Consider the following 14,617-nt stretch of genomic DNA (forward strand, 5'->3'; position numbering starts at 1 on the left):
ACCTTTAAAAGTATATCACCAGTCTATTTTATTTTCCTTCTGAGCTACGATTCTTTTCGTAGATCATCATATATATGATTTACCAACGCCACGTGTTTAATATATTATTCCATCTCATCGGAGCAGATGATGAGAAGGGTGGAGTAGCAGAGAAATGGCAAACCAGATTTCAACACGGAAAGATCTGTTTCTAGTGAGTGTTGGAATTTTTGGGATATCCACTTCAGCTCCATGTTCAATGATTTCATCATGGGTCTTTTTTGTTGTCAAATTTCCTTCGCCGATCCCCCATTTTGTTTCTGTACTCTGCGGACTGTACGCCGTACGCCTCTTGAAAAATTGTCGGGATTTGGCTCTTATGCGTTGCATGTATGCATGCATGCATGAGTCTACGCAGTACCTACCTATACTCCCTATCGAGCCTCGGTGATACTGACTGTACTGTAGTGTAGTGTCATGGAGTACTTCGCAATCGCATTTAGTCGTAGCATTTATGTAGGTGGTAGGTATAGTCGTTGGTATATAGAGCAGATATCACTTGTTGAATGGATGATGGACGATGGATGATGGATGTGAAATGATAGATGTGAGATGACAAACCTTTCCCATGTACACTACAAACCTACTAGCTACTCCGTACTGCATCTAGCTAGGTAACACTAGGCACACCTTCCCAAAGCAAAACTCGCTTATTTCGGACCAATCGTAGAATTCTAATTGTTTCTTTCCTTCCCCTGTTTACTCTTGACTGTTGACTGTTTAGTATTTACAGAGTAACTTACAACAAGTTAGTACCCAAAGCAAATGATACACCCCACCCCACCAATCTAATCAATCTTCAATCCAATCCAATCCCAATCCCAATCCCAATCCCAATTCCAATTCCAATTCCAATTCCAATTCCAATTCCAATTCCAATTCCAATTCCAATTCAATTTCCATTTCTATTTCCTGCCACTACAGTTACAACAAACTTCACAATACGAAGTACCAGGTACCTATACTACTAGAAAAACCCGCCCTATAATAAACACCCCTCTCGTACTCAAGTTAGTTTTGTCGGAGCATGTATTCCATTATCCACATCCGAACTAATCATAACTGCATATTCATCTAAGATTCAATCACAATTACGTCTACTTCGTACATTTCCCAACACCACCAACACCTACATCTGCATCTGCATATGCATCATCGACTTGATGCATTAACAAAAAAGCCCATGTCTCGGGGACCTAAAAATTGCACAACGACATAATAAATCTCGAGTAAATTCATAAAATCCCGTGGTTGGCTTTGGGTCTCGATAACAAAGACATCCCATCCATCGAATCGACCGAGATGTGGAAGATCTCATGATCCATTCCAATCTAGTCCCTGTGAAATTTACCTGTCCCAAATAATCCCGTACCTGAAGTATCCACTGCGCTCCATTCTGGCCAACACCACGACTGACGGTATACATTCCCCAGCGGGAGCTATCTAACAAAGATCTCATCTTCTCATACATGCCTCAAGCGCAATTTACTAGTTTCTAGTGCTCGTCACTATACATGATTACTCTCAAGAATTACCTTTCTGGTGCAAGTCCCATTCATTGCCTAGGAATCTCTCAACATTTCCAGAACCCTTCGAAAAAAACGCCTCAATCTCATCTCCCATCGGTGTCTAACCTCTTTTTGTTTCGCGTTGTTCTCCCTTCGGAAAAGTTACACCTGTGTTTCGCTTCGAGAATTACTTTAAATGTACATCCATCTATGTACAGACCAACAGAGTACTAGCTATATATACAATCACAAAATAACTACCCGATACAGCCCATAAGTATCCATCGGCCATCCACAACTCCCCACCATCAAGGTCTCGTCGCCGATCAGAGCCAAGGTTTCGGCGCTCATTTCAAATAGCCCTTTCAAAGAACTCTACGTGATTAAGGATAAACCTAATTCGCGCTCTCTTGACCGCAGAAGATATTCCAGGATTCTGAAAAAGGTGGCTGCCTTGCATGCCTCGCAGGCACCCTTCTTTCGTCGAGTACCACCTGAAGGCACCCAATCTCCAAACACCGAGGGTTACTTCCCAACCACGCATCAATAAGTCGATGCAAGATAATATTTCTACCTAATCTCATACTTTGGGTTTGTGCGTTTCCTTCCACCGCTGATCTTTCAAATACCTAATTTCCAGTGCTGTGGGCCCCAAAACGAAACACTTACCAAAACTCCATCATCGCAACTGGACCAATTAAAGCGCAATATAAGCGAATTGACGAGATCAGAGTGACGCCGAGATATACTCCTGTGTCCAACTGTCCAAGCCAACCCTACATCATATCGTACTTGAATATAAGTCTGGCAGGGCTGTTGTCCGACCCAGGAACCGGGAAGATACCATTGCCAGGTCACAGAACCACGGCATACATATCATATCCCTATCAAGTTTATCACCCTCATATTCAGGCTGATCGAATCCACTACTTCTCCCACTCTATCCTTGAACCGTACATACCCAGATCTCACCCTGACATCTGAACACCACATTACTCCTATCATGGCTTCCTACAAAACTGCCGTGCCCGGCAAGTCCTTCAAGACGTCCCTGATGTACTCGGTCCCAGTACGACGTCTCAAGGAGATACTTAGCCATGTGGTACCGGATATAAAATTAGGAAGTGTCGAAGAATTACCCTCTACGCAGCTACCCAGACTATACACTCTCAACATGTCGAATGATAACAAACTTCTCCTATCCTTTGCGCCCAGCTTAGCAGTCCGGCTCTTGAGACACGAGACTACGCTTCAATATTCCGAAGCAACACTTGTACATTTCCTCGAGACGTCGAACCAGAAAGCCAATTCTGTAAATTCTGAGGGTATGGAAGATGTAGAACATGGTATAGCATTCATCAAGCTAGAAGACGTGGTGCCCAAAATGCTAAAGCATTCATCCAATAATCGAGAGATGGCATATCCATACACAATATTTGAACCGACACCTGGAAAAGCATTATCCGCCCTTTCGGTATACCTCAGTCTACCGGAACGTCAGCTCATCGATAAGCAAGTCGGATCCCTGACGAGAAGCTTAGCTTCTCTCACCTCACCCAACGGCAAATTCGGCACAGCAGCTCGAGTTCTCCCAGACCCCTTCAAACAATCACCCCCTTCAGCACCCTTAGGCGAATGCTCCACAACCTGGTCAGAAGCTTTCAACACCTTACTTGAATCAATTTTGCGCGATGGAGAGGACATGGCCGTCTTGCTCCCATACGACGTAGTGCGATCACACTACCAACGCTTATCCTGGCGCATGGACGCAATCAAACTCCCTAGATTAGTACTACTTGACCTAGGCGAACGAAACATCATGATCGAGAATGGAGTCAAAGATGGCACTTCACAGATCCCTACTGAAAGTCTCAAATTGACAGGACTGCGGAACTGGAGTCAGGGCATCTTTGGAGATCCCCTACTCTCAAGCGTATTTGAAAACCCTAGTGAAGGTTTTCTTGAAGGCTGGAAAGCAGGAGGTGACGAAGATGATCTTATCGAGGACACGGACAATGCACAAGTGCGATTGTTGCTCTACCGCTGCTACAGAGCGGTAGTAGGAATAGTGACAGAATACTACCGACCACAAAGCGACAGCAGTAGACGCGAATTAGAAAACAGGAGGAATTTAACAGCAGCCTTGTCAGAGCTTGAAAAGGTGGATATTGCAGTCAATGATATTCTCAAGAGAGCGCGAAGCCCGAGCTCATCTGTACCACCGGAGGTCGAGGGTGCCAAGAGGCGGAAAATTGGCATCGAGGATTTGGTCGAGGAAAATTGAAGCTTACTAGCGTGTTTGATGTAATTAGTGATACCCAGGCAACATTAATCTTATCTTTTAATTCTTTTCAATATTTACTCAGGCCTTTTCCCTCGACTTCTTCCCTCGTCGTCTTCATCGCGAGGTAGCTTCATGCCCATCATGCCGAGAAGATTGGACCCGGGTCCCGCCATCCCCGCTTGACTTTTGAAACTTTCCAATAGATTTTTCGCCAGATTGAAATCTATATCCAATTCCTGGTCACTTTCTTCTTCTTCGCCTTCCTCATCTTCATCCATTTTCTCTTGTACTTGTTCCTGTTCCTTATCCTTTCCCCTGCCCGTCTTCCTTCCGGAAAGAGCTGCAATTTTACTTGGGGTAGGATCTAAATTGAGGGCTCCGGCTTCATTCAGCTCAGCTTCCATTCTCTTCATCACCTTTTGAATTGCTTCCGCTTCATCATCTTCTCCACCTTCATCCTCGCTATCGACCTCCTCAATCCTGCGAGATATTTCTTGCTGGGCTGGGGATGCCGATTCCTGTATGTCATCCGTTGGCATTCCCATCATTTCTCTCATCATCTTTGCGAACTCCACTTCGTCGAAACTGACGTCTTTGTCCTCTTCACTATCTTCATCGTCGTCATCATCATAATCGTCATCGTCATCGTCATCAACGTCCATATCATCCATTTCAGCACCGTCAGGTCCGGCATCATCATCATTAAGGAAAGCTTCAAATCGCTCCACCATTTTCTTCAAATCGGCCTCGGTCTTTGCATCGCCGAACCCCGAGGGTGGCTCCGGTCCAAAAGCTCCAGGAATTCCAGCCGGCTTCTTTTCCTTATTTTTTCCGTCTAGTTCCCTTTCGAAATCTTCAAAATTGATGTCGAGCCATTTTTCATCGTCATCTCTCATATTTTCCTTCCACGTCGATATCTCCTCGTCATTTGGAAGGTTAGAATCATCTCCATCAAGATCTTCCAGAAGTATGTTAATCTCTCTAACGGATCGATGATCGCGGTTTTTAGGATCTGTGACTAGCATTTCGAAGCCGGAGGTGACCTTCATTCCCATCTCCAGTTTCGTGAAATCTTCCACAAGTGCGTCGTCCTTGGGCAGCGTTAAGATATCTTTCCATGCAGATGGCGCAGAAAACTGTTGCGACTTCAGTTGAGCATAGAGTACTTTAGTAAATCGAGTTGAGATGGTGACTAAATCCTTTGGTGGGAAGACAAGATTGGATGAAGCTGATTGAAGCGGCTTAAGCGCAATTGGATCTCGAAGGTAGAATGCTTCGACTGCCGGGGCTATAGAAGTAGGAAGCAGATGAAGTATATAGGCAAGTTTGCGCGGTATTGTGATACGAGCATGGTGAAGCGATGCTGCGATTTGAGCTGGGTAGCTTCGCAAACGATAGAATGCTTCTGCTTCGATAAGGGGTGAGCGTATGAGTATTTCTGGAGTTGAAGATATGGTTCTGTGGGCTTCTTCTAAGGTAAGTGATCGAGATACTGGGGCAGTAGGGGATTTGATTGAGGAATCAGTGACTGCACGCAACGGTATAATGTGAAGGGCATTATTATGAATCCATACCTGCTAGGCGTCAGAATCAAATCACTTGTGTATGTGAACCAGATACCTACCCTATTATCTGCGATTTCAGGATTCAACCATTTCGGGAGAGCATTGGCAGCTTCAATTAAAAGAAACTCGCCATCAGAGTCCACAACTTTGATCCATAATGTAGGAAATCGACTGCTCAATTCTTTAAGTATATACACAATAAGCCATTCGTCTCCGACAGAATCTCCATAATTTGTAATCCCGTTAAGGTATATCAAGCCTGCTAAGTTGTTAATACACGGGCGCAGAACAACATGTAGTAGGCATCATACCCTTCTCAGTCTTTACCTCCAGCCTGAAGCTATCCCGTTGCCATATATAGTCTTTAGTAAGATCCTTCAAAAGAGCCAAAGACTCTTTTCGCACATCCTCCAATCTGCCGAGTAAATCCTTTTGTGACTTCAACTTGGAGTTGACAATATAGAGCGAGTATTCCACACAATCTTCCGGAAGTCGTTTGGGAAATCCATCGAAACCTTCACCAAAACCTTTAAAATCATCGTCGAGCCCATCCATATTCAGAATATGTCGTTACTATCAAGGATTCGATATTTTGGAGGTCAATAGTGTTGGTGGAAGACTTTAGAAGTTCAATAAGGCTGACAGTGCAGCAAAATCAATTATCAGATTATGATTGGTGTAAAAAGGTCGTGCAAGGGATTTGTTTTGGCAACCGGGAGAACCTGGTGGGGCTAACCTCTATTGGAAAGAAGGTAAACAATCGAAATAATCGCGTATCTACTGATATCAATCCAAAAACTCCAATTCTTCCAACGCATCCTCAAAAACCACAATTCCAATTTATTTTTGTACCAATTGCACTCCGACTAAAAGATATCACCTTTGCTTCGGAGTCAATCGCTATGCTCGCTATTTTTGTATCTTATTTGCAGTAAATTATAAGTTTTTCCTACATAATTTGAGCTCAAAAGCTCAGGACAATTTTCATAATGGTTCAAGCTGGAATAGCAGGGCTCGATACACCACGCACAGCCCTTGGAGATGCTACTTATCTAGGTAGCCATGCCCTGGACTTCGATATCTCGCAGGAACAGTCTTTCCAATCTCCTTCGAAGGATAACAACCTAGTTTCGCAGATGCAAAATGGCCGTCGTGGTGTCAATATCCGTACTCCCAGAGGTCGTACCACGCTGGGAGATAGACGAAATTTGCCGGCCGGGCTTGGAGGAGGAGAGTTCACGCCTCTACTAAAGAATGCAACGATGAATAGTGCCCGGCGGAATAACAAAGAGAATGTTCAGGCCACACCAGCATTTCTTCGTGCGGGGGGATTGGACAAAATTCAGGAAGGTTTCAGCCCACTACCTGCGGGGTCAGCATATGGCGACGATTCGACAAGAACCGGTTCCTACATGGCCGGCACGCCGATGCCACATATCGATAGTAGCACAGCTTCGACACCTGCAGCTCTATTGCCCCGGCGAAATGAGGGACCCGGGGTTCTACAGGATGGAAATCAGTTATCATTACGTGAGCAGGAAAATGTAATCGACAGAATTGAGAAAGAGAACTTTGGATTGAAGCTCAAGATTCATTTCCTGGAAGAAGCCTTGAGAAAGGCAGGGCCGGGATTTAGTGAAGCTGCATTGAAAGAGAATACTGAGCTCAAGGTCGACAAAGTTACCATGCAAAGGGAGCTGCAAAAATTCCGTAAGACGTTGACAGCAGCAGAGAAAGATGTCGAACAATATCGACAACAAATCCTGGATATGCAGGAAAAGTTCAAGAGGAGGCATGTTAGTGCTGGACAACAGGAGGAGCTCGATAATTTACGTCAAGTCTTGGAGGAGAAGGAGGATGAATTAAATCGAGTGCGAAGCCAGGAAGACAAGTACGCTGACATGGAGAACAAAATGGATGATCTGGAAGCAGAGTTACGTGAAAAGGATCGAGTCATTAATGATCGGGAAGACGATATTGACAACCTAAAAGACGATGTTCAGAAACATGTTGGGACTATATCCAATCTAGAGACAGCTCTGAAGAAATCGCAGCGCCGAGCAATAGAGTTGGAAGAAAAATCACAGGGCCAGTCAAACGACGAGCTCAGAGAGGCCGAGTCAACGATAAAGGAATTAGAGCGTGATGTAGAACGCCTGAGGATTGAAGCGTCAGAGGCTAAGAAATCTCATCAAGAAACTATTCGGGATAAGGAGCGTGCCGAAGCTAACCTAGAAGAACTCCAAGATGAGCTAGCTAACAAGTCAATTACCACCAAAGGCTTGAGTCGACAAATTGAGGAAAAGGCCAACCGATTGCAAGACGACCTGGAGGATCTTCGAGAACGACACCAAAACCTGGAACAGCAATATGCCGAAAAAACACGTGAAGTAAAAAAAATGCAAGAGAGACTAGAGGACTTGAGACGCGACAGTGAAATGAAGGAGCAGAATCTTCACGATAAACTTGAGCACGTTGAAAATGATCTTGATCAGACTATTCAGGAGCGAAAAGCTCTAGCCACGAGACTCGAAAGTTTGCAGGGATTACAGAGAGATTTTCAACAGAGAAATGATGAGAAGAATCTCCTCCAGGGTCGACATGATGCTCTGACGGCTGAATCTGCTAGCCTACAGGCAGATTTGGCACAGGCCAAAGCTTTAATTGAGGAACTTGAAGACAAACTGGAACATGAGAAGACTCTTGCGCTCGGAAATGCACGCGACGTGCGGAATCAATACACAGAAGAGATAGATCGCCTTAATAACGAAGTTGAAGATCTGAAAGCAGAAATCCGAGAGAAAGAGCGCCTGTATGACGATGATATTGAGAGCTGGGAGACGGAGAAACGCAACCTGGAAACCCAACGGGCTCGTGCGGAAGAACAAGCAGCAGGTCTTCAGAAGACCATCGATCGACTTCAACAGACAGAAGGATCTTTATCTGGAAGAGAGTCGAAACTTCGAGAGGCTATTCGCAGCGAGAAAGAGAGACATGAGAGTCAAGAAGCTCTCCTGACACGCCAAATTAACGAGTTGAATGAGGATGTCCAGACTCGGCGCAAGGCATTGGAAGACTCACGATCCGAATTGGCCAGTGTCCGTGAAGAACTCAGACTCAGCCAACGTGAGCAAAGATCTCTGACTGAGAAGATCGAGGGTCTAGAAGATGAAGTCGAGATTTTACAAACCAGCCTTGACGAGGAAAGCGAGCAAGCCAACCAAGACGTCAATGCCGCCAGACATGAATCGGAGAGCCTCCGAAGACAACTACAGACCCTAAAGCAAGACCTTGCTAAGGCAGAAGCCGCAGCTACTAGTGCAAGAGCAGAACTGGAGGTGTTCCATAGTGACTTCCAGGCCGATCAAGGGTCCAAAGATAGCCTGAATAAGTTGTTGCGGGATCATGAGGCTCAATTATCAAAGGTCCGGTTAGAGAAACAGAACTTGCAAGACCAGATCGGCAAAGTCAACATCGAACTACACTCCCTCCGATCATCAAATTCTGAACTGAAGGCCGAGAAAGATGAGATATCTAGCCAATTGAGGGCTTTGAAGCAACAAGAAGATGAAACTTTCCGTCTAGAAGAGGAGAGGGTGGAGCTCCGAACAGCCAAGATGAAGCTTGATAATGAAGTTCGCCGACTCCGGGAGGATCACAAGGTTGCCGTTGCCGAGCAAAAGGCTATTGAGAAGGAGCTCAACGAAGAGATTGAGAGAGCCAGCAACGAAGAAGCCCGTCTCAACGCTGAGATTCAAGACCTACATCGTATACTTCGCGGCTCATCGGAAAAGCGGGAGTTAGCGACAGCTAAGAAAACCATCAGCAGACTAGAAGAGCGCATCCTAGAATTGGCAAGCCAGCCAGCAACGGGTGATCACCAGAACGAGAGTTCCCGTGAGCTTTCTGAAATCAAACAAGATCTCACAGCACTTCGTCAAAAGGAGAATGAATACATTCAACGCGAAACCGCGAACAAAGATAAAGTTAAAAGTCTCAAGCGCCAAATTGCTGAACTTGAACGTAAAGTACACGAGACAGATATGGCTCGTTTTGCCGTCGCCTCTTCACCTGCTTCTGCTGGTGGCTCTACTCGCAAAGAAGTTGCCCAACTCCGTCATCAGCTTTCAGAAGCACATCAGTCTCTCAAAGATCTTCGTTCCCGAATGAAGGAATCCGACAAAGAAGCAGCACGAAAAATTAGCGCCATGAACATCAATTTCCAACACCAAGAACAAACCTGGGAAGCCGAGAAAGATCAGTTGGAGCGTCAACTGGATGAATTACGTCTTACCAAAGATGAGCTCTCAACCAGAAACGCTTCTTTTGAAGCAGCTATCAATAGACTTAGTGACAAGATTGATCGTCTCCAGAAAGCGCTCATGTCCGAACGTGCAAACAGCGGTGAAGGACACACTATAGCTCTTGAGCGCCGAGACCTCCATGAAATGCTCCAAGAAACTCAAATTCAACGTGAATCCCTGGAGCTTCTCATCAAGGAACGCGAAAATGCCATCCAAACTGTGAGCGCTAAGGAAGTTGAGCTCCGCAGCAGTCTTCGTCGTGTCCGTGAAGAACGTAATCGAGAACGTGCAAGGGCACTCAGCACGAAAGAACAACTGGAGCTTCTTGAGGAGGAGTATGTCAAGTCAAAGGAAGACTACATCAAGGCGAAAAGTGAATGGGAAGCCGAAAAGCGCACTCTTAGTCGTGGTGTCAGATTCCCAAATATGTCAATCTCATATACCGAAGACGAAATCCAAGCACTGAAGAAGGAAAAAGAAGAAGGGGAGAAGCGATTTTCGAGAGAAATTGAAAAGAGAGACGACAAACATGGAAAGGAGTTGAAGGGTTTGTGCATGCAAATCGAATGGATGAAAGCCCGATGTGCTCGAGAAGAGAGCAAGCGAGCCGATTTAGCATACGCGAAGAAATACCTACTCGCGAAAATCAACATGTATGATGCATGGTAAGTTCCCCCTTTTCATCCCGCTTAGCATTCTATCCACTAACACCTCAATAGCAACAAAGCCGATCTTCGTCTCCTACGCCAAACAAGCCTAATTCCCGAACCCGCTCCAGTTCCAAAACCTAAAGCCACTATCCGCACAGTAACCTTCTTAATCATAGCCGGTCTGCGCATGCGCAAAGGTGCCGAAGCCTGGGACAAAAACAAGAAAATGCATCAGAAGATTCTCGGAAAATTAGAAGTTATGAGAGCCAACAGGGCAAAGAGAATTTTATATGAAGAAAGTGCAGCAATAGAAGGGATTCAAGCCCCAGTATCGACGAAAAAAGAAAACTCCGCGTCCCGCTCTGCATCTCGAACGGGCTCGAGAAATCCATCGCGGAATGCATCACCCATCAAGGCAAACCAAGCCCAACCGATCGTTAACCCGGCCTTTAACGTAGCTAGAAAAAGCAGTCTCAAGAGTGCCGTGAGAGAAATATTAAAGGAGAAGAATGAGGGGATTACAGATCGTGTGAACGGATTTTAGTTATGATTGGGCTATTACATTACATCGTATTGTATTCTAAACCTTGGCGTTTCGTTGCATTGCGTCTCCTGAAGTTTCATTTCCACCTTCTTCGTCACCGTTCTCTATACTTTTTTCTTTCTTTTCTTTTTTTGGAGTTATGAAATTGGGCAATGTTACCTAGGTAGTTAAGGATAGCGGGTATTACCAATAAATGCAAAAATGATCAAAATCATTTGCTTTTTTGCATTTGTATTGAATTGGATGGGATGGGATGGAATGGGACTGGATTGGAACAGGTTTGGGTTGGTTTGGTTAGGTTTGCCAAAATAGCTAGGTACCTAGGTTAGTTGATAGATTTCAGGAGGTGTGGAAGGGAGTAGGTAAATAAACGTAAATGAATGAATGAATCATATAAATCATTACCATATACACACACATAGTAGTAATAAAGTAATATAGTATCTGGTGTTCGATCGAGAAAAGAAATTTGAGCACTGGGTTTCGAAACGCAAGGCGCAAAAGACTTCCTGGTAGAGTAGTATTTATTATCCAATTCATCCATCTTTGATCCATCTTGATATTTACTATCATTCATTCATTCATTTTGTCAAGCCAAAGAGATATATCCTAGAATCGGCCATAGAGCGTTGATCCATAAAAATCCCCAAAAATTAAAAATCCGCAGTCGACTAATATTCCTTTCAATCATGCCATTCTTGGTAGACCTCAGAACTACATGCCCCCTTTCCAATTCCAAACACATGCATGCCGTACAATATTGCTTTTGCATCATAACCCTTTTAATACATTGAACGGGTGACTATTTACATGACAAAGAGAAGATTTGTGTCTGCTATCATTAGCATCACTAAACGGACTATAAAAGCAAAGGGGGAACCATACTCAACGGATGACTGCAACTAAGTTGCGGCTTCTGGGTATACTTGGTAGCGAGCTCATCTCTAATACTATTCAACAGTTGGACGTAACTCTGCTGTGGGTTCTTCTTCATGGCGGTGATAAATGCCCATGACATAGCACCAGTCGCTTGTGCAGCAATAGTAGCATCGGCCCTGTACCAGAATCGTTAGTCCTTGCTTATGACCAAAATTGTTAGAAAGCTGGTTGGCAGGTCCGGTTAGGTCAGCTAGGTCACTTAACCCAACGTGACTTGCAGCCCTTGGCCTACATCTTAGCCATAATTGGCTGTCGATATAGACCTCGGGCTTTGTAAATTCAACGTAACTATTTATGTACATGTATGACCAGGATATACTTCATTATTCGAATGAATAAACTCCGACGATAAAAATTCCACAAGATTCCCTTGCAATACACCGTAGCCAGAGCTTCTCTAACTCGAAAAAACCTTTTATCCATGACAATGACAAGGTAAGAAATATACTGACGATGTTTGGTCATCTTTACTTCCGGACCACATGACCACATCAGCCGGTGATGTTTTAGTAGCCAAAGTCTTGTTGTAAGCATCGTCTCCGGTTGTCGCTTTCTTGAAAAATCCCATCAAATTACTTGCAACACCACTCATATCACCTTGACTGTAAGAAGAAATAACACCGAGAAGACCTTGACCTGCTTCTTTGGCAAGGTTTGGTTCTTTGAGAACTCCTTGGGTGGAGTAAACATATGGCAAGTCGAGCGCAGTTCCAGAATGACAAGAGTCGAAGATTGCGGTCAACCGAACACCAGGCTGCAGAGGTTGAACCATGATTCTGTGCATCTCGTCGTCGACAATATGTCCGACCTGTCTGAAATCGACCGGGTAAATAACTTCATCGTAACCATCTTCTTCGTCGCCGTCCAAGTCCTTCGTTTGACCACCATGTCCTATAAACATCAACACATGTACGATGGTAAGTTTTAGGTCACTTACCGGAATAATGGAAGAATAACGAATCATTCGGTCGAGCATCCTTCACTAACCAATGCATGGCTCGTAATATATTTTGTTTAGTGGGCTGACTCATTGGGTTTTGCTGATCGTCCGTGAGAATAACCATATCATCGCGCTGATATCCGAAGTTTTCATGCAAATATGATGACATGTTCTTGACGTCGTTGATACATCCACGCAATTGACCACGCTGACCGAAATAATTGATACCTATTAGGAGTGCTTTTCGTCTCCCCGTGCAATTAGAATATTGGAAGGCATAATTTTGAGGAGCGCCTTGTCCAAACGAGTGCATTCCCTGTGGCGGTGGTGGTGGAGCATTCTGATTGCCATTTATATAGGCGTTTGAGTTGACCGAGGGCATTCCTGTGGAGAATAATCAGTATTTCCACTATAACACCGAGACTATTTCTGCGAACCTGGTCTACCGTACTGTGGCGCGTTAGGAGGCACACCATTGTATCCGCCGTATTGTTGAGGAGGGGGCTATTGTTGGTAAAGCATTAGTGATAGACACAGACTTCTGCATAACTGAAAATCTTACTTGAGAATATCCGTAAGGTTGTTGTGGAGGCGGAGGCTGGGGATATCCGTAGCCTCCTTGAGGGGGAGGAGCTCCATATCCTGGCTGAGGTCTATAGTAGAGTAAGTGAGAGTCCATGTGAATTGCATTGGGGAGGAAGAAATTCATCCTACGGGTAGTAGGGTTGGGGCGGGTACTGCTGGTGTGGTGGTGGTGGTCCATAACCTCCATTGTTGTATCCCGGATACCCAGACATATTAATCATAGACGTCGAAGTGATGAGACCTTATGAGTGATTGAAGATTGAGGATTGAAGATTGCTTGATTGTTGATTATTGATTATGATTGCTTCTTGTCGGCACAGAGCCGCGACGAGGGGTAAAAGGCTTGGTAATTCGCAACAACGATGAACCGGGCCGGTATAGAACAAGGTTTAAGAGTCGGACTTGAGATTGATTGATTGATCGATCGACTTGGAAGGTGGGTTCGGCAGATGTCTTTATAGCCGGGTAGGAAGGATATCTATTCTGGGATAAATAGTATTTCGAAGATGTTGATATGAATATTCACAACGCGGGGCAGATATTGTAGGTAGGTAGTAAGTAGTAGTAGGTAGTAAGTAGGTGAGTATGTAGGTATGTAGGTATGTAGTCGTTAGGTCTTAGGTCTTGGGTCGTTAGGTAGTTTAGGAACAGACGGGAGGGGAGAATCGGAAGATGCGATGCATGAGGTTGTGATGGGCGGGTACACTAATGTGTGTTGGGGTTAGTGTTAATGCTAGCCTTTAGTGGTTGTGAGAGTGAGGTCGGGTAATTTGATGGGTTAGAGAGCAATTTAGTTATTTAATTATTATTTAGTTACTACTTAGCTAGTATTATTTTAGTTACTTGGTCACTTTAGCTGTTTTACTTGCTTTGTTAGTTGTGACAGGCGAGGCGCGCTGGGCAGTGTTCACCCCCATCTCCGTCAGCGACAAGGGTTCAAAAGCTCTATGGCTGTACAGACGGGTGTATAAGCACAACACAGACCAAGATCATCCATCCAAGAGTAGTAGTAAAGAAGCAGGGCTGAAGATTTTCTTGTTTTTTCCGATGGATGCAGATTTGATGCAAGATGAATAAATTTAGATTTAATTATAGACAGATCTTCAGACGTATGTGGAAAGGATGTATGTAGTATGTCGCATCCAATGTATGATGAAGTTTTCATCGGTCGGTACCGGAATGGATCTGGTCAGTATGAATCAACCGAGAGTAAGATGTGGTGATGGTTACCTTGGAACTCTTGGTAGGAGTTCTTCGGA

The 14,617-nt window shown here is 44.6% G+C and overlaps 6 protein-coding genes across 6 annotated transcripts; 1 reads left to right on the plus strand and 5 right to left on the minus strand.

Moving 5' to 3' along the window:
• Positions 1-1,136: 1,136 nt before the first annotated feature.
• Positions 1,137-1,510, minus strand: SS1G_10987 (predicted protein; the record flags this gene model as incomplete). Its single annotated transcript, XM_001587697.1, has 2 exons — positions 1,137-1,235; positions 1,391-1,510. 2 exons carry the CDS (start codon positions 1,508-1,510, stop codon positions 1,137-1,139), a joined length of 219 nt encoding a protein of 72 aa, XP_001587747.1.
• Positions 1,511-2,212: 702 nt separating this feature from the next.
• On the minus strand, positions 2,213-2,646 carry SS1G_10988 (hypothetical protein; the record flags this gene model as incomplete). The annotated part of the gene is made up of 2 exons (XM_001587698.1): positions 2,213-2,323; positions 2,509-2,646. 2 exons carry the CDS (start codon positions 2,644-2,646, stop codon positions 2,213-2,215), a joined length of 249 nt encoding a protein of 82 aa, XP_001587748.1.
• A 398-nt stretch (positions 2,647-3,044) lies between these two features.
• Positions 3,045-3,251, minus strand: SS1G_10989 (hypothetical protein; the record flags this gene model as incomplete). The annotated part of the gene is made up of 1 exon (XM_001587699.1): positions 3,045-3,251. One exon carries the CDS (start codon positions 3,249-3,251, stop codon positions 3,045-3,047), a length of 207 nt encoding a protein of 68 aa, XP_001587749.1.
• Positions 3,252-3,626: 375 nt separating this feature from the next.
• SS1G_10990 (hypothetical protein) lies at positions 3,627-5,951 on the minus strand (the record flags this gene model as incomplete). The annotated part of the gene is made up of 4 exons (XM_001587700.1): positions 3,627-3,837; positions 3,910-5,408; positions 5,456-5,658; positions 5,708-5,951. The coding sequence occupies 4 exons, from the start codon at positions 5,949-5,951 to the stop codon at positions 3,627-3,629; spliced, it is 2,157 nt and encodes a 718-aa protein (XP_001587750.1).
• Positions 5,952-6,385: 434 nt separating this feature from the next.
• On the plus strand, positions 6,386-10,894 carry SS1G_10991 (hypothetical protein; the record flags this gene model as incomplete). The annotated part of the gene is made up of 2 exons (XM_001587701.1): positions 6,386-10,365; positions 10,420-10,894. The coding sequence occupies 2 exons, from the start codon at positions 6,386-6,388 to the stop codon at positions 10,892-10,894; spliced, it is 4,455 nt and encodes a 1,484-aa protein (XP_001587751.1).
• An 859-nt stretch (positions 10,895-11,753) lies between these two features.
• SS1G_10992 (conserved hypothetical protein) lies at positions 11,754-13,545 on the minus strand (the record flags this gene model as incomplete). Its single annotated transcript, XM_001587702.1, has 5 exons — positions 11,754-11,949; positions 12,286-12,724; positions 12,771-13,157; positions 13,211-13,277; positions 13,336-13,545. The coding sequence occupies 5 exons, from the start codon at positions 13,543-13,545 to the stop codon at positions 11,754-11,756; spliced, it is 1,299 nt and encodes a 432-aa protein (XP_001587752.1).
• Positions 13,546-14,617: the final 1,072 nt, after the last annotated feature.

Source organism: Sclerotinia sclerotiorum, genomic scaffold, assembly GCF_000146945.2.
Source record: "Sclerotinia sclerotiorum 1980 UF-70 scaffold_17 genomic scaffold, whole genome shotgun sequence".
In the NCBI taxonomy this organism is placed as follows: domain Eukaryota; kingdom Fungi; phylum Ascomycota; class Leotiomycetes; order Helotiales; family Sclerotiniaceae; genus Sclerotinia; species Sclerotinia sclerotiorum.